Source organism: Lemur catta, chromosome 4 (genome assembly GCF_020740605.2).
Source record: "Lemur catta isolate mLemCat1 chromosome 4, mLemCat1.pri, whole genome shotgun sequence".
In the NCBI taxonomy this organism is placed as follows: domain Eukaryota; kingdom Metazoa; phylum Chordata; class Mammalia; order Primates; family Lemuridae; genus Lemur; species Lemur catta.
This window is the reverse complement of record NC_059131.1, coordinates 70,297,402-70,316,458: the sequence shown is the minus strand read 5'-3', so window position 1 is coordinate 70,316,458 and position 19,057 is coordinate 70,297,402. Positions and strand designations below refer to the sequence as shown.

The window sequence follows — 19,057 nt, the reverse complement described above, 5'->3', positions numbered from 1 at the left end:
GACCCCTACTTCTTCTAGAATATCTTCCTTATTCCTAAATAGTCAGTTACAGTGACTGTTCTAATTTATTTTTCCAAAAATTTACTAATTTTCCCCTAACTTATATTATGAAATAAGAGTGCAAACTTTTGAAATAAAACCCAAGTCCAGAGACTTGGTGAGGAAAACTGGAAAGAGGTCAGTGGGTGCTCTAGCCCCTGGTAGGTCACCGGAATCCATGGGTGACCAGGATAGAGGCAGGGCTGAGGCACCAATGCACTGTTCAGAGCACTTTGCACCCGTCTTTGTAGATCACCCACAGTTTCTGTGTCTCTGCCCTGTGCTCTCAGAATTGTCCTAGCCCTTTGAATTTCACCATCCCCCTGCTTTCCCTTGTGGTGGCTTCTGCAGTAGCCATGTCACCAGAGGATGACTTGTGCTCTCTCTTCACCGGGTGCTCAGGGACCTGTGAAAGGAGTCTGTGGTGTGCTCTGATGCCTTAATTACTTCTAGGATTCTGTATGGCTAATTAATTGGGAATAAGTAATGCCCAGACAGGTTTTTTGCTTCCTACTTCTGTGTAGCAGCAAACTACAAACGAGCGTGTACAATATCCCCTCTGTAAAGACCTTTAATAATTTAGCAATTGAGAGAGACTTTTGGTCACATTGGCTGAAGAAAAAAGAAATACCCAATGCTCTCTTAGAGTGGACATAGAAGGACTCTTTATTTGGGATGTATATGCTCTTTCAAACAAACGTGCAGAATAAATGTTATTGTTAATATAAAACTAGAGAGCACTGTAAACCTTGGAAAGCACTGGGAAGGTGGGGGGACCAGGGGTGAGTTTCCAGGTGCTGCTAGGCAGGTGCGTGGCCATCAGGTAGAAAGGAGGTCTCTGCAGTTCAGTTCTTCTGGATTCCTTTGAAACACTGGGACTTTGGGGGATGAGGAGGAAGTGTGGGCATTTTATCTTAATGCCTTATGAATGCGCCCACACATCCCTTCTCTGCTCCTAGCAGGGAAATCCCATGAGCTGACACAGGGCAGCAGATAGCACCTCCTGTTCTACTTTGTGGTTTCCTCTTGAGGGTAAAATGCCCAGTCATTTTAGGGTCTCTCCTTCTGCTGGGTGCTGTTGAGGTGCTGCCTTAGGTGCTGACCCTGCAGCGAATGTCCCACTCCCAGGTCTGCGTCTTGCCCCCCACCGGGCCTGCAAGGAAAGAACTCTGGCTGATACCTGCTTAGGAGGGAGAGAGAGACAGAGAGACAGAGAGAGAGATATCAAGTGAAATGAACTAAATCCCTTGCTTGTAAAAAGCCAAGAGACCCAGTGGTCCCACTTCACCCTCATGGGGCCCTAGGCCCAAAGAATGATTTTTATATTTTATAATTTTTTGACTGTTAAAAGTGGTAATAATAAAGTTTCTCATTTTGGAGAAAAATATAAAGGAGGACAGATAGTTAAGAGATGGAATCTGTAGGATTTGGCAATTACAAATTATGTTTACTAACTTCATTTGAGAAATTCCCTTAGAGAAGATGGCGCAGTATTAATATTATCTTTTGCTTCCTCATTAGGCACAGTATCAATGAAGTAAGCGCTTGTCCTCACTTCGTGCCCCCTTCCCAACACTGTTTAGGTTTTCATCTGGGCACACCCCCCTCTGTCACAGGTGTGATTCAGGGAAAGCTGACCACACACCCCCTCCCATAGGGATTGTCTCATAAGTCCTGCAGGAAGCCACTCAGGCATGGCCACCCTCTGGCCATGGGAGTTGGTTCAGGAAGTCATGTGATCTGATTTTGGTCAGTGAACTGTGGGAGTGGGGTGGGGGTTGGGTGCTTGCTCCTGCGAAAGACTTTTCCTTACTTACTTGAGAGATGTCAGAAGGAGGGCACACCCGCTCATGTCGGACAGGGTGGAGTTTGAATGTGAAGCTACCCCTGCTGCAGCCATTTTGTCACCGTGAGGGAAGCCAGTCCTAGGATGAAGTGGCTCACAGAGGTAGAGTAGAGAAACACTAAGTTTTGAGCTGCTCTCAGGTACCAGTCCTGCAGTCTGGAAGTGCAGCCACCTCTGCCCCATTTTCTTCCTGCAAAGGAGTCAAGATTCTCCTGCCACCTCCTATTCATGTGTATAATTTTTTGTTTCATTTTTATTTACCTCGTTGCAATGAATGTCCATAGTATCCCTTCTTTTTAAGTTCTCTTCTTTGCATCCTCTGTTGTGGAAGATGATGCATTTGCACTGTAGATCCCTGCAGAATTTGAGTATAGTTGTGTTCCACCAAGGACATCCTTTGGGTGACTAACTGGGTCACACTTATACTATAGCTGGAAAGAAGGAGCCCTGTGTTAACTAAAAAGAAAAATTAACTAGGTTTGTACTTTGGAAAAGTGAGAGCTTTATTTTTCATAAAGGGTAGCAGCCTGTTGGGTGGTTATTCCAACAGGCTGGGAAGCAAAGCCCCGGCGGAAGCCAGGCATGCATGCTTCAAAGGACAGTCAAAAGGAACAAGATTTTATATTGAGTGGGTGGTTAAATATACATATTTAACAACCTATAGGAGGAGTTATGAATATTTATGAAGGGGAATCACGCGTTTGTAATTGTGCTTTATATCTCTCCAGTCCCATCATGGCTGGGAACTCAGTTTTAAAGTGTTTTGGGGGTACCCTTGGCCGAAAGGGGTCCATTCAGTTAGCAGAGGGCTTAGGATTTTATTTTTAGTTCGCACCCGCAAGCCAGCAGCCTCGACCATCCCGTGGGCAGAGCGCAGCCTCAGGAAGGCCTGGTTACATCCATCTGCCACAGGACCGGGCGTCCCTCCAATGCATTTAACGGTTGGGGTGCAAGTCCATTTCTGTTTTCTCAGCTAGCCTCTTGTGTGCCATTCCCTCCTCGGCACCTCCTAAATGCAACCTAAAAATACCCCTCTGGTTTCAAGCATCAAGCCTCATTGCTAAGCCATCATTGCCCTGGAGGTTGGGGCGCCTGTAATGATCTGAACCAATCAGGAGTCGCCCCGGGGCTGTCAATGGAGCCACCTAGGAATTCTGGCAGGGGGAAGAGCCACCAGCAGTGTCTGCCGCAAGAGACTTTTACCTAGTGAAGGGACATTTTCGTGTTTGGTTGCAGCCTGTATTTTTGTCTTAGGAGACTGTATCTGTTCACATCCTCCGCTCATGTGGCACCGTTTCTCCCTTCGCTTCCTGCCTGCTCCCTTCCAGTTTTTTCCACCTTACCACCCCCTGCGCCATCCTTTCCTCCTGGCGACTTCCTCCCCCTGCCCACAGATGCCGGCTTCTCAGCATGTGCAGGGTGATGTGCTTCTCACTCTGCCTTCTTGCCCCCTCCCCAGCTCGTCCCGACAGAACCAAGGAAAGACAGTTGCTAAACCAGGGACTTTGTACCGCAGGAAACAACCATGCCATCCCCTGGGAGGATGCAGCAACCCTGGCCACTTGGGGTTTAATGTGAAAAATTTCTCTCTGTGCCGTACCATATTGGGGCCCGCCCTTCACTCCTGTCTTCCATGCAGATGAGTCTGAGCTCTTTGAGGATAGGAAAGGCCCAACTTATCTTGGATTCTTAGTGCTTAGCATGGTGCAGGTGCCTAATGAAAGCTCAGGGAAGGAAACAAGGAGGGCTGGAAGAGGGAACATCCCTTCCCCCACCAGCACTCTGCTGGAGAGCCCAGGATACAGGGGTGTGCATTGGAAGTGCCTGCTGTCCAGGGTTCTTGTCAGGCTTTGTCTCTGGTGGAGGGAATTTTTCTTCTTCTTTCTCCCATTTCTGTCTCCTAAGTTCATGTTCCTGTGACCTTTGTAGACTTTGCCAATTAACAACTGTACATCTTCCTGGTTGAGTGACATCACAACTACAATTAAACCACACTACTTAGAAAACCCTCTCTTAGCATTTTCTGTCCCTCTTGCTGGCTCAGGGCCTGCAGTCTTTGACAGTTACCGCAAGATGATTCAACAGTTTCTGTTTCCTTTCACGACCAATGCATCAGGCTGTGCCTGTGGCTTAGGGGTGAGGGGTGGAGGAGGTGAAGGGGTGGAGGGGGTGGAAGCATCAGGGGCAGGGGGCTGAGCTCTGATTGTCCCTGCAGTGTTCACGGAGAAGGCAGATGGTTTCTTTGTTCTCTGCCTTTGGGGATTTGCTCTTCACGGCCACCTTTCATTTGCCTGAGTGCTTGGCAGTGGGTGCACCTCACTCTGTAATGCAGATAGAGCGTTTTTGATTCTTGCTGCTGGAGTCAAGAAGAGATCGGTGTAGGGATTTATCATGGGCTGAACTGGCGGTGTCTCCTGAAGCAAAATTGCAACAGGGACCAGGCAAAAGGGGCAGGTTGTTAAAGCAGGAACATGCTGTGAATTCAGGGTTGATTTTGAAGTTCGTGTTAGTACTTCATCTCAGAATGTCTGTCTGTGCTGCCCAGAACCACGCGGTGTCAAAGGCCAGTGATGTTCCTTGCTGTGAGGGTGTTCAAATGTGGTATCTGAAGATGTGTTCTGGTCTAGTGACTAGACCAATGGTGATTTTTTTAATTTAGATTTTGAGAAAACCACACACAAACACAGTTTTTACAGTGTTTCTGGTTGTCTACCCAAAAGTAAGTGACTGAGGCAAAAATCTCAGTCAATGGGGGTTCATTAAGCCAAAGTTGAGGATAAGCCCAGGAAAAACACACACCACAGACAAAACTGTGGTTGTTTTTGTGAAGGGGAATTTGGAAGTTTCAGCATGTAAAGGCATACAGATCAAATAGACAGGGGGTGTGGGGGTAGTGGGAGAAAATGGTTACATTCTTGTGAAACCCAGGAAAACCTACATTTTACATAAGATGAGGTGAATGTTAGAAAAAGGGAGTGAAGGAAGCATCAATTATGTGGATATTCCTGGGAATACGGAAGACTGTTTGATCCTGTCTTTGTTTTGCACCTAGGAAGATAAACTTACAATTTGTTATTAGTGTGGAATCGAACAGACTTTAGTTTTAGGAGCTAGACTTAGCCTGCAGACCTAAGTTACAATCTGCGTGTCCTTGCTTGTGGGAGGTGAGCAAGGGATTTCCTTAATGAGTGATCTGTGGGTCTGGTTCTTCACAGGTGCCTGAGGCTTTTACCTTCCCTTCTGCGTAAGGAGTTGGAGTGGCCCTGAGATTTTGATTTTCTCTTTACATAGTTTTTTTTTTTTTTTTTTTAATGCACAAAGGTGGTTTTGTTGTTGTTGCCTTGGTTATTGTCTCTTTTTGAAATAAACTTTTTATTTTGATTTTGGAATAATTTCCAATTTGTGAACTTAAATAAAGCCCTAAGATTCCTGCTGACTGGACGGACCCCTTCTCAGCCAAGGGGACCCCGGAGAAATCTTAACCCATGATAGGCTGGGAGGTCCGACACACCTCATCATACACCCTCCCTTGCAAACGACTATCAGGCTTTTTTTCCTAACGGCTAAACAGAAACCAATCTCCTGATCCAGACCAGCATTCTTTCCTGATAAGAGACCACCAAACATGAAGTGGTTTTTACGTCTATGGAGCATGTGCAGAGAGGGTTTTCATGTCCTTGTTTTGCCTTTTGACATCAGGTGGCTGCCATGTTCTGAACATGGACCCCATAAAGGGGCATAAAGCTTAGTTGTGCAGGTGCCTATTTCTCCTTTCATAAATATTCATGACTCCTCCTATGGCTTGTTATATATGTATATTTGGCCAGCCTGCTCAGTATAAATTCCTGTTCCCATTGTCCCTGTCTCGAAGCACATGTTCCTGGCTTCTGGCCGGGGGCTCTGCTTACTAAACCTGTCAGAATGGCCACCTGCAGAGTGCAACCTTTATGAGAAATAAAGCTCTCCTTTCCAAGTTATGCACCTTGTTATTTCTTTAGTTAACACATTTTATAGAAAAGTTGCCAAGATAGTAAGAGAGTTCTTACATACCTCTCTCCTATTGTTATCATCTTGCACAACCATAGCACATTGGTCAAACTTAGAAAGCAGCCCTGGTATATTACTGTTAATTAAACTCTAGACTTCATTTGAATTTCCTTACTGTTTCCACTAGTGTCCTATTTCTGGCCCAGGATCCCATCCAGGATGTCACATTATGTTTTATTGTTGCATCTCCTTAGTGTCCCCTGGTCTGTGTCTTTCCATGTTTTTCATGACCTGACCTGGTCAGGTGTTTTGTTTAATGTCTTTCACTTTATGTTTGTCTACATTTTCCTCGAGACTAGACTGGGATTCTGGGTTTGGGAAGAATACCAGCAGAGGAAGTGCCCTTCTGGTCATATCGTCTTGGGGTGCATTCTGTCACCATGGCTTGTCACAGGTGATGTTAACCTGCATCACCTGGTCGAGGTAGTGCTTCTCAGGGTTCTCCACTGTAAAGTTACTCTTTCCCCTCCTAGTGATGCAAATCACTAAGTGCATCCATCATTCTAGGTGGTGGGTGGCGTGGAGATAGTTAAGCTCCATGTTTTGGAGGGGAGAGTAGCTACACAAGTTATTTATTACAGGAGATTTGTCTCTTTTCCCTCACATATTTATTTATTAAGTCACTTACTTATATTAGTATAGACTCCTGTATATTTATTTTATGTTTTGGGTTATAATCCAATGATACATTTTTGTTGCTCAAATGGCTTCAGCTTTGGCCTTGGGAGTCATTTTGGTTGGCTCTTGTGTCCCTTTGACTGGCCCTGTTCTTTTATTAGTTGGGCGTTCCTTACTTTCAGACACTGTAAGATGCTCCAGGCTCATCTTGTGTTTTCCCTGCCCCTGTCCTAGAACCAGCCATTTCTCCAATGAGCACTAGTTCCTTTAATTTGAGAATAGTATTTAGAAACCAAGACTTATGTATAAAGCTCTCATTTTACTTAAGAAAACAATGGCTTTACCATATTTCCCTTTTAGGTCATCTGTTTTTTTCAACACTTTATATTTAAAAATTTTAACATACAGCAAAACTGAAAGATCTTGACATTGAACATCTATATATTCACTATCTAGATTCTGCCATTAACATGCTACTATAATTGCTTTATCATCTATTTGTCCGTCTGTCCATCCCACTATCCACCAAATCCCATTTTTTGGATGCACTTCAAAATTACAAACATAAGTACACTTCCCCCTAAATAAAGCAGCATGCATATCATAAGCAAGACTTTAATATGTGTTCAGATATTTTTCATTTGTTGTAAAATTTCATACAATGAAATGGTAAAAATCTTAAGTATACATCCTCAGAGTTCTGACAAATGCATACACCTCTGTAACTCAATATGTATAGAACATTATCATCATCCCAGAAAGTTCTCTCATGCCCTTCCCAGTTAACTCCTGGAGGTAATAACAATTGTGGTTTTTTTCCCCACTATAGGTTAGTTTTGTCTGTTTTAGAATTTAATATGAGCTGAATCGTACAATTTGGTCATGCAATGTATTCTTGGTGGCATATTAATTCAATTTAATTCTATACAGCGATGAACATGAATGAACTACAACCATGATAGATTGTAAAGGTAACTCTCATTAACCATGTTGAGTGAAAGAAGCCAGGCACAAAAGAATTTATGGCGGAATATTCACATTTCTTTAATATTCAAAAGAAGTAAAAAATAGTTTAGGAAGTTATAAGCCAGGATAGCAGCTAGGGTTGGGCAGCAGAGAATGTGATTTTCCTTGGCTTGGGTGGGGATTACACAGATGGGTTTACTTTGTTGTAATTCTCTGGGCTGTACATTTATGACTCATGCGTTTGTTTTTGGTGTATTATATATTATCAAAATGCTTTTAAAATAAGGCACTAGTTCATGACCATCTATATTGTGTATATGCATGACAGCACTGTGCGTATTACCTATCTATTGATACATAACAAATTACTCCAAAATTTAGCTTATACGACAATGCACATTGTCTCACACAGTGTCTGTGGGTCAGGAATTTCAGTCTTAGCTGAGTGGCTCTGGCCCAGGATCTCCCAAAGTTGAATTAAGGATGTTGACCAGGGCTTACCTAGGGCTGGAAGAGCCACTTCTAAAATGGCTCATTGACGTGGCTGTTGGCAGGGGACTTCAGTTCCTCCCCATGTGACCTCTTCATAAGGCTGCTTGAGTGTCCTTGAATCTTGGGTTCCTCCAGAGCAAGTTACCCAAGAAAGCTCTGTATAATGTTGTCTAGATTAATTTGTCATTTCTGTGTATCAGTAGTACATTTCTTTTTATTGCTAAGTAATATTCCATTCTATGAATGACCATAGTTTGTTTATCTGTTCTATTTGTGGACACCTGGGCTGTTTCCAGTTTGGAGCTATAATGACTAAAAGCTGATATGAACATTTCATAAGAATTTTTGTGAATGCGTGATTTCAGTTCTCTAGGGTAAATACCTCGGAATGTAATTGTTGGGTCATAGGATAGGTGTATGTTTAGTGTTGTGAAATCTGCTGATCATTTTCTAAAGTGGTTGTGCCATTTAAAAGTTTCACAACAAGGTATGGCAGCTCTAATTGCCCCTGCTAACATTTGGTGTTGTCATTAAAAAAAAATTATTTTGGCTGCTCTGGTGGGGGTGTACTGTTATCTCATTATGCCTCTAACTTACATTTCCATAATGCCTGAGGATGTTGAGCACTTTCTTGCTTGCTTACTGGACATTTGTATATACTCTTTTGTGAAATGTCTGTTCAAATCTTTTGGAGGGCATCTATTTGAGTGTGTGTGTAATTCTGTGAAATTTTATCCCAGGTCTAGTTTTGTGTGACCACTACCATGATCAGAGCACACAATATCACAAAGCAATTCTCTGTATTTCCCCTTCAGAGTCAGACTCTCCCCACAACCCTTACAGCCACTGAAATGGTCTTCATTCCCACAATTTTGTCATTTTGAGAATGTTATAAAATTGGAATCATACAGTAACTTTTTTGAGATGGGCTTTCCACCGCTCAACACAATGCCCTTGAGATCCATCCAAGTTGTTGCGTGTGTCAGTTCATTCCTTTTTATTGCTGAGAAGTATCCTAAGGTATGTATATATATGCCACAGTTTATCCATTCCTCAGTTGAGGGACATTTGGATTTTTCCAGTTTTTGATGATCACAAATAAAGCTGCTGTAAATATTTATGTACGAGTTTTTTGGTTTTCTTTGGTAGACAAAGGGTTTCTTTTCTCTTGGTTTTATAACTAGGAGTGGGATCGCAAGGTTATATGAAAAGTGTATGTTTATCTTCATAACTAACTGTCAAACTTTTCCGTAGTGTCTATACCATTTTACATTCCCAGAACCAGTGAATGAGAGATCCAGTTGCCTGGTATCCTCATTAACACTTGGTATAGTCAGGCTTTTTATTTTAGTCATTCTACTAGCTAAATATGATTTGAGTTTTTTTTTTTTTTTTGCTTGGTACCCGTGTGGTTTGGCCGTGGTGCCATGTGCCAGGCTCCCTGGAGGGGCGTCTCTCTTGTGCTGCATGCTCATCCCACCCCCTCTCTGGCGGTGGGCAAAGCTAGTAGCTTTTGCTTCAGTTCTTGCTGGTGGCATGCTTTAGCTCTGAGGTTTGCTAGCTTGTTCTTAGTAATGGGATCTTTTTTGCAAGCTAAATCCTACACAGAACACCAGTGGATAAGTCACGTGACGGTGGAGCCGCTGGGCACAGCTGGGCCCTCTCTGTCCCTCATCACTGCCCCCACAGCTGTCCCCAGATGCCCCTTAGCATCTGAGGCCTGACTCCTAATCCCAGCACTAATACCATCCACCCAGGGCCTCTGTCTGCATTCTGAGGCACAGGGACAGAATATTTGCCTTGTTTTCGTATCTTATAGATTCAAGAAGACAGAAAAGAGAAATTATAGCTGAGAAAATACCAAAAAAATTATTTATGATTTTTATACCCCATTGTTATACAGATAGCATTTGAGGTAACCTGCCAAGATTGTTAAATGTGGAGGTTTATATTTAAAGATAGAAAATACATAATAAAATATACATGTCACTTGGGGGTGTAGAATGCTTTCAAGTGTTTCTAAAATTCTGATTTTTCCACTGCAGAGTGTCACCTTTAGCTTGAAAAGCGTTAGAAATTTAGATATCGTTATGATAGACATCCAAGCTTACACTGTGAGTTTGTTATGGTGGCAGCACCATCTAGTGGTTGTTTTTAAGTGCACAACTTAAAATAAATTTTAAAAGCTCTTTTCAATTGGTGTTACATTAACATGGTTCACAACTCAGAAAGCATAAAAAAGTGGAGTTTTCCCGACAATTTGCTGCTGAGTTAGGTATAGTTATCACTCCCATCTTACAGCTGAGAGGATGGAGATAGAAGGAGGCCAAGTCCCTTGATGTTGGTCTCATAGTTAGTGGCAGAGCCAGGAATCAAACCTGAGGGAGGGTCTTCCAGGCTCAGGCTGTGCTTTGCATTGAAACACCTGAGATGGCAGAGGTGGAACCTCTCCTCCCATGTCAGTTTAGGTTCATTGAGAAGTAGACACTGAGGCGGGGCTAGACGTGCAAGAGATTTATTGGGGGAAAACAGCCATGAAGGATAAAGAGGAGGGAGCTGGCTTGGTGGGAAGACCCTCCAGAATGCAGGCAGCAGGTCTGGCCCCTGTGAAGGGAGAGAGGGAGGAAAGGGTGGAGCTGGGGAAGCCTCTGACCACAGTGCAGTGTGACAAAGTCTCCCTGGGCCAGTGAGGGGTCCTGGAGCAGAAGGCATCCATTGGGCAGCCATGGCCTGACTCTAGAACCTTCTGTGCTCAGTCATCAGCTGGGAGCAGCCTAGACAAGAGCAGCCTTGGGCTGACCTCTGCAATTAACTCAAAGTTGTGGCAGCTGCGGGCAGGTGCTCTTGAGGGCATCCCTGAGTGACATTCCCTAAGGCCACCCCAGTTCACTCCTGTAACACGCAGGTCACACCCTCCCCCGCATCTCGCAAATGTTGCTCTTGGGCCATCTCAAACACATGACAGTGTCTGCAGTCTTTAAAGCCCTGCAGAACAGGAGAGCTGCAGTCTTGTTTGAAGATGTTCTTGTGAGGAAATCCTTCCCTCTGTCCTCCCACTCGGCCAGCCGTACTGAACACATAGTCTGTGTGACATGCACAGCGTACGCAGCATCCAACAAGAGACAGCAGAAACATCTGCTCTGTCTGAGCCCTGGCTCAAAGCATCCCAGAGCCTCCACTCAGTCACCAACAATTCAGTGTCTTATTTTGTGTCTGTTCCACACAGGTATGATTTAAGTTTGGATGAAATGAGAGCTTTGACAATTCAGAGAGTGAATTTTGCCATGGGTCTACCTCTGATAAAGCGTGCAGTTCAGGAACAGGTAAGCGTCATCGTTATTTTGGGGTGTGTGTGTGTGAGAGAGAGAGAGAGGGAGGGAGGGAGGGAGATACATATATATACATTTGTTTTGTTTGCTTCTGTGACTTGCATAAGCACATTGATCTCATGCGGGGCAGGCTGACAGCAGTGTCAGCGGGGGAGGGGAGTGCCTTCTTTGGCTCCCTTTCTGCCTATCAGACCCCCTTCCCTCGGCCCACACACTCCGTTCTCCAAGCTCACAGGCTAGGGAATAGCAGAATCGGCAGAAGGAATAAAATATTTGTTCACAAAACCAATATAACTTTAGCCATAAAGTTAAATAGCTGAGCAATAGAAATAACTCATTCTAGAGGCCTTTAAGGCATTCTTTCACAAGAAAGAATGAAAGACAGGCCATGTGATGAGCGAGTTCCTTTGTGATGTCAGCATTAGGAGCTACATATTTTAGCCAAGTTTAAATTCATTTCCATTTCCTTCAGCTTCATTGCCTTTCTTAACCTAACACGGCACACAGGGAAAGAGATACCTCCCGGTGAGACCCCTAGGGGAAGCCTGAACTAGGGTGGCAGCCGGCTGAGGAGGTGAACCCGTCCCACAGTGAGCTGGGCCCTCTCGCTGCCCAGCGTGGTCCGTGGAGGGGGAGTCTGAGGATTGCGGGGTGGGGGTCCTCCCCTTTCGGGAGCCAGTGGGGGCCTGGAATCCACGCTTGAGAGTAGACCCCTCATGCCCACACCTTCGGTGGGCTGTCTTGAGGAGACAAGTACCGAACGCGGCACCTTCTCAGGAAGGAGTTGCAGGCAGAGCCTGGCACCACCTCCGCTTGAGGCACCGCAGGTCCCTGGGTGCCGACAGGGGCCCTGCAGTGTCACACTGAGGTGTGGAAGGCGAGCGTGTGGAAGGGTGTTCGCTAGGCAGAGGAAAACGAAAACGCCCCCTTGGTAGAGTGCAGCGTGCTTGCAAAGCCAAAAAACCGTTACATACCAAGCAGTTTGGCAGAGTTTTTCAAGCTAGTTAATTGCCTCTTGGATTAACATACATTTATTGTTGTGAATACAACCAAAAAAAGAAAAGAAGAAAAAAAAAAAAACCAAGCAACCCTCTTTGCTTCTAAACACTTTATCAGTCTGGTCTCCAAACACGTTCGGTGAGGGGCTGTTTGGAAGGTGAAATCTTGGCATGGGGCCAGCCTCCTGCTCCCTTAATCAGCCCAACATGTCTATGGCTTAACTTAGTGTCAATCCTCAAGACCCGGACGTGAGGGTTGATCCCTTAATGAGGCTTGCTAATTGCCACCCGACCCACTGAGTCTGAAGGATTAGCCTCTGTAATCTTGCTCCTGATGAAGTGTGCTGAGCCCTGGATCCAATTATCTTTGTGTTTTTCTGGCTCCTTTAGTGGCCTTAGGCAGCCTCGACAACTCTGTGTCCTGGGTGATTAGATACAGTTCCTCCAGGAGGCACAAGATTGGCCCTAGACGCTCCCTCCAGTTCGTTTCTGTTAGTTATCTCGGCCCGTTTGGCACCTCTCTCTGTGTGAATTCACAAAAGCCAATAAACCCGAAGGAAATGAAACTGGCCATCCGCACGGCAGGCTCATCTTGAGGTGCGCGGGTGTCATGAGACTCAGAGGCACATCTGTGTCTGAAGCTTCTCAGATTCCACCCTGTAAAAGGCTGGAGGAGCTGTCCACAGCCAGTAATTCTAGAAGAAGTGTTACATGATTCATCCTGCCTCTTAATAAAACGATGGCGTCATGGCCGCTCCGCCCCTGCAGGGAGTGCGCCAGGTCCGCCTGTCTTTCCCTGGCCCCCGTGGCTGTTCACTTTTGTGGATGATCCAGTGAGCTCCGAGGCAGAACGTGGTGTGTGATGTGTAATGATGATGTTCTCAGGGACAAATGAGGAGGGAGCCTCATTCGTTCTAGGTCTCTATGGACACTGCACAGGCCAAGAATAAGCCATTAAAATATTTCTCCTCTGTGTTTTCCTCTCTGCCATCTGTAATAGATTTGAGATGTTCCAATAATTTTAAAGGGAAAAAACGGTATCTGAGTCTGACTACAGAGTATGTACGCACACACAGACATACACACAGCGTGAGCACCATCATTGCGCTCTGTGCCGACTTCTCCTGCACCTGTTTCCGGTGACATCACCTTTGTGCATCTCAGCCAAGGGCTCTGTTGTTCCCCTGAAGACCTAGGATTGGATCCTGGCCAGGGGGAGTCGATGACTACCTGTATTCCCAGATGAGGAAACAGAATACCCACGTTGTACATCTACTTTGTGGCAGTGCCTTGGCCTGTGTGTGGGGCAGCTTCCTCGGAGACACTTGTCCCTGGAAGCTGAAAAAGGCTGACAGCTGCTCTGATCATCTCCATAACAAATAGCGACAGCTCCAACCTACCCAGTACATACTCTGCCAGTCACAGCGCCAAGATCTCTAAATGGGTGATCACATTGAGGGTTCACAACATCCCTCATGACCTTCCCATTTTACAGGTAGGTAAACTGATGCTGAATAATTGGCCTGAGGTTAGTTATACAACTGGTGAGAGTTGTATATATAGCTAGTGGAGCAGGGATTCAAACCCAAGTGGTCTGCTTCCTGAGCCCACCTCAGTGTAGTGGTACTCACCCCGGCTGCGCATGGGAACCACCTGGGGAGCTTTCAAAACTCCTGCTATCCAGGTTTTGCTCAGGCCAATCAAATCAGCACTTCAATCTCCCAGGTGATCTGATATGCATCTGGATGTGAAAACTGCTGCACTCTGCTTCCCTCCCCAGGACCTGTTTCCCCAAAATTGTTGTCTTTCAGCATTTGGTCCCTACCAGTTTTGGTCCAGGGCTGGCTCATCGGGAAACTCCATTTCAACATTTCCTTCCCCTAGGAGGGAGCCGAGCCAGTTGGGTCAGTCTGCCCTTGGCCAATGTATCCAGATAATGAAGCACCAACCCTGTGACTCCTGTGTGTCCCTCACCCAACAATCATCTTCTCTCCCATCCTGAGCCCCTCTTCTCCTCATCTCCAAAGTCCACATGGGTGAGGGGCATGGTAGCACCATCATTATCCAAACCGGTGGTTCTCAAAGTATGGTGTGAGGACCCCTGTGTGTCCCCAAGACCCTTTCAGGTGCTACCTGAAAAGTACATATCTGCCTACCTATGTGTGAGACACTGGATTTTCATCATAAACTTCAATCAAAATAACACATTGCAACAGTGTAAAAGCAGATATGAGAGTGCAGCTGTCTTTTATTAAACTGGATATTTATACGAGATTAAGCCAGATCTTTAAACAGTTTGCTAGTACGTAAAACAATGCTATTCTTTTCATGGAATTTTTTTTGAAATTGTTATTATTTTTCATAAAAATGATGCTATTTACATTAACATGCAATGGTTTTATTGCTGTTATTTTAAAATGAATAAATAGTTTTACAATTCCCTGTTTTAAATACTAATATGGTAAATTCGTAGATAGAACCTGCATAAACAAAAGCTCTTTGAAATCCTTAATAATTTTAAGTGTAAAGGGGTCCAGGCACTTTAAAGTTTGAGAACTTTTGATCTAAATCATTCACTGTTTTCTCAGGAAGCCCAATCTTAGCAGCTCGAAGGGGAACTGGCAGAATATTGGCACTTTATAATTATCTATTATTTTGATTAGAATTTTAGGCCATCTCAGTTTAGGGTGTTTTTGTGTTTAGAGAAATATCAGGTGGGTGATCAGATCTAAAATGGAATAATATTCTAAGGTCAGCTCACCTTAGAAGGCATTTGGGAATAAGGAAAATGGTTACTTTCCTAAGAAAGTAGGAGAAAAAGAGAAAAGAAACCTGAGAAAAGAAACAGCCTTTCCCAGGAAATGTTATATTTAAGCTGAGGGTGTTGCAGAAAAGGAGCTGAGCCAGGAATATGCCAAGAGGCTGAGGATGTCTGCTCTGCCCCTGGTCCTCTACGTCAGCAATACCCGGGCTCCACCTGTTGCCCACAAATGCCGGTGCCAGCCCTCGCTGGTCCCGCAGACCGTGACTGCTGCACCTCCCCCACCTCCCCAGGAATGGCTCCTGACCGACCTACTTACTTTGAGCCTTGGCTCTGTCGCCCTGGCCTTGGCTCCACCCTCGGCCCTCTGGCTTCTGTTTGTACTGGAACCCAGGCTCTTCCTAGTGGGCTGTGACAGGCTGCCCTGGCTCTCGGTCCTGTGTGCTGTCTTTGGCAGGAATCCCTGTCCCCACTCCATCCAGCTCCACAGATTTTGGACACTGGCCACTTGGCCAGTGCTCTGGCCAGGCCAGCCCTGGCCCCATGGGATATCGTGGAGGATTTGAACAGGGATGACGGGACAGAGAGGCCTGTTTACAGAAGTCCTTCTGTGTAGATTGGCACCTGAACCGAGTTGTCGTCTGTGATGGCCACAGGGATTACTTGAAAGGGCATGCCAGGGAGTGAGTTGGGGCCTGCCCAGGGACTCCAGTGTAGCTGGAATCATGGTGCTGTTTATTTTTTGACACTGCAATCATTCTTCATAATGAAAACTTTTCATTTTAAGACTTACTACTCTTGCTGTAAAATATTATGTAAAATAATAATAATAATTATTATTTCTTGGTACCATTTGTTAAGTCCCTTCTGTGTGCCAGGTGAGGTGATTCATTCATTTCAGAACAATTTGTTGAGCACCTACTATGAGCCAGGCACTGTTTAAGGGGCAGTGAACAAAGCAGGCAAAAAATACCTGTCATTGTGGAACTTACCTCTTAGTCTTGGAGGAGTCAGACAATAAACTAAAACACCAGTAAATTTTATGGTATGTCAGATGGTGATGGACACTGTGGATGAAAATCAAGCATGGTACATTGGAAAGGAAGAAGTGAAACAGTCTCTGCTGGTGCATGAGATGATCTTTTATGTAGAAAACCCTACTGATTTCACCAAAAAAATCTGTTAGAGCTAATAAACAAATTCAGCAAAGTTGCAGGATAAAAACCAAGGTGCAGAAATCAGTTGCATTTCTATACACTAATAATGAAGAGGCCATAAGGAAACTGAGAAAACAATTCTATTTATAATAGCATCAAAAAGAACAAAATGCTGAGGAATAAACTTAACCAAGGAGGTGAAGGACTTGTACATTGAAAACTACAAAATTGCTGAAAAAAAATGAAAGGAGACAAAAATAAATGGAAAGGCATCTTGTGTTCATAGATGGGAAGGCTTTGTATTGTTAAAATGTCAGTACTATCAAAGCAATCTACAGATTCAGTGAAATCTCTATCAAAATCTCAAGGATGTATTTTGCAGAAATAGAAAAACCTGTCCTAAAATAGTGCCTGGGCTGGCCCCTCACATATGTGGCCAATGGTCTCTGACAAGGGTGTCAAGACCAAGAGCAGTCTTGTCAACAAATGGTGGTGAGACAACTGGTATCTACATGCAAAAGAATGAAGCTGGAATCTTACCTTACACCATACACAAAATTAACTCAAAATGGATTAAAGACATAAATGTAAGAGTTAACATTAATAAATAATTAGAAGAAAACATGAAGGAAAGGCCTTACCACATTGGATTTGGCAATGCTTGGATAGAACACTAAAAGAACAGGCTTTTGAAAAAATTTTAGAAAACATGTTAGTAAAAATTTGTCTAAAAATAATTTAGGCTACATCAAAATTAAAAACTTGTGTGTATCAAAATATACTACTGACGGAGTGAAAAAGCAACACGTGAAATGGAAGAAAATATTTGCAAATCTTCTATCTGATAAGGGATTGATATCCAGAATATACAAAGAACTCCTACAACTCAACAACAACAACAAAAAAACCCAAATAACTAGATTAAAAAATGATCAAAGGACTTGAAAAGACATTTCTTCATACAGATGGCCAATAAACACATGGAAAGATGCCCAACATCACTAATCATTAGGGAAACACGGATCAAAACCACAGTGAGACACCACTTCACACCCATTAAGATTACTATTATCAAAAAAAGAAAACAGAAAAAAATAAGTGTTGGAGAACATTTGGAGAAATTGGAATACTGTGCATTGCTGGTGCTGAGGTGGGAATGTAAAATGGTACAGCCATTGTGGAAGACAGTATGGCATTTCTTTAAAAAATTAAACATAGAATTACCACATGATCCAGAAATTCCACCTCGTGGTATATACTTGAAAGACATGAAAGTAGAGACCCAAACAGATATGTGCACCCCTGTGTTAATAGTGACATCATTCATGATAGCCAAAAGGTGGAAACAACCAAAGTGTCTATCGACAGATGAATGGATGAACAAAATGCAGTAAATACATACAATGAACATTATTCAGCTTAAAAAGGAAGGAAATGTTGGGATAGGCTACAACACGGTTGAACCTAGAGGACATTATGCTGAGTGAAACAAGCCAGTCACAAGAGACAAAGGCTGTATGACTCTATGTAGATAGAATGGGGTACCTAGAGCCGTCCGGTGCATAGAGGCAGAAAGTGGAATGGTGGTTTCCAGGGTCTAGGGAGAGGGGAAGTGGGGAATCCTTGTTTAATGGGTGCAGATTTTCACTTTGGGAAGATGTGAAAGTTCTGGAGATGGATGGTGGTGATGGTTGCAGAACACTGTGAATGTACTTAGTGCCACAGAACTGTACACTTAAAGATAGCTGAAATAGTAAATTTTATGTTATGTATTTAATATGTATTAAATTTTTAAAAAAATACTCAAGCATATAAAGGTGCCAGGGAGAATTGGGGCACAGTTGAGGTCTTCATGATGGGGTGACATTTGGGCAGATGCCTAAGGGCTGGGAGAGGGAGCTAGGTGGAGGTCAGGGAACAGCATCCAGGCAGAGGGAACAGCAGTCACGAGGGCCTGGGCAGGGAGTGTCCTGGGCTTGTTAATGGCACAGGTGCAGTGTGGTAGAGGCAGAGTGAGTGAGGAGGAGAGAGGAGGGGATGGCTGGGGAGGGTGGCTCACTGGATCCTTCAGACTGGGTAGCACGGGAGGCTTTTGCAGGGGCTGAGTGTAGCAGGATCCCCCGGCGGCTGGGCTTGAGAGGGCACTAAGTGAGGGGCAGGGCTGCAGGCAGCGAGGTGGGCTGAGAGGACTCTGCAGTCACCGGGAGAGAGGTGGTGCTAGCTGGGCCCAGGATGGCCACAGTGCAGGCAAGGAGAAATGGCCGAATTAGAGATTCTACTGAAGGAAGAGCAGCAGCGGATACTGACAAATAGGTATGGCCTGAGAGAGAGGAATGCAAAGATGATTCTGTGGATTTCGGTGTGGGCAACTAGAAGGCTGGGATCACCACCTACTGGGGTGTGGAGGCTGGAGGAGATGGGAGGTTAAGTCAGCAGTTCGACTTTGAGTGTGATCAAGAGTTTGAGATGCTTAGCTGCAAGGTATGGGGAAGGCAGCAGCGTAGAGATGAATTTAGAGCCATGAGGCTGGATGGATGCCTAAGCATGAGTGTTCACAGAAAGGAGGAGGCCCCGGGGCGGAGCCTGGAGGGCAGACAGAAGGAGCTGAGGGAAGGCAAGGGAGGAGTGGAGGAGGGCTGGCCAGCAGTTGTGCACATTATCCCCTTAAATTCTCACAGCAAATCCATAAAGTAAATATGACCCCTGTTTCACAGGTCAGGGGACGAAAATGTAGAGAGAAAAGGTAACTTGTCTAAAGTTAAATGGTAGAAACAGCAGAGGCGGAATTCAAACTGGGCCTGGCG

The 19,057-nt window shown here is 44.6% G+C and overlaps 1 protein-coding gene across 4 annotated transcripts in view; it reads left to right on the top strand.

Moving 5' to 3' along the window:
• ACOXL (acyl-CoA oxidase like) overlaps nt 1-19,057 on the top strand; it is a 299,186-nt gene that overhangs the window by 10,607 nt on the left and 269,522 nt on the right. For all 4 annotated transcript variants that reach the window (XM_045550091.1, XM_045550092.1, XM_045550093.1 and 1 more), the window contains exon 2: nt 11,235-11,331. In XM_045550091.1, coding sequence (XP_045406047.1) covers nt 11,235-11,331 — 97 coding nt within the window. The remainder of the gene's footprint in view (nt 1-11,234; nt 11,332-19,057) is intronic.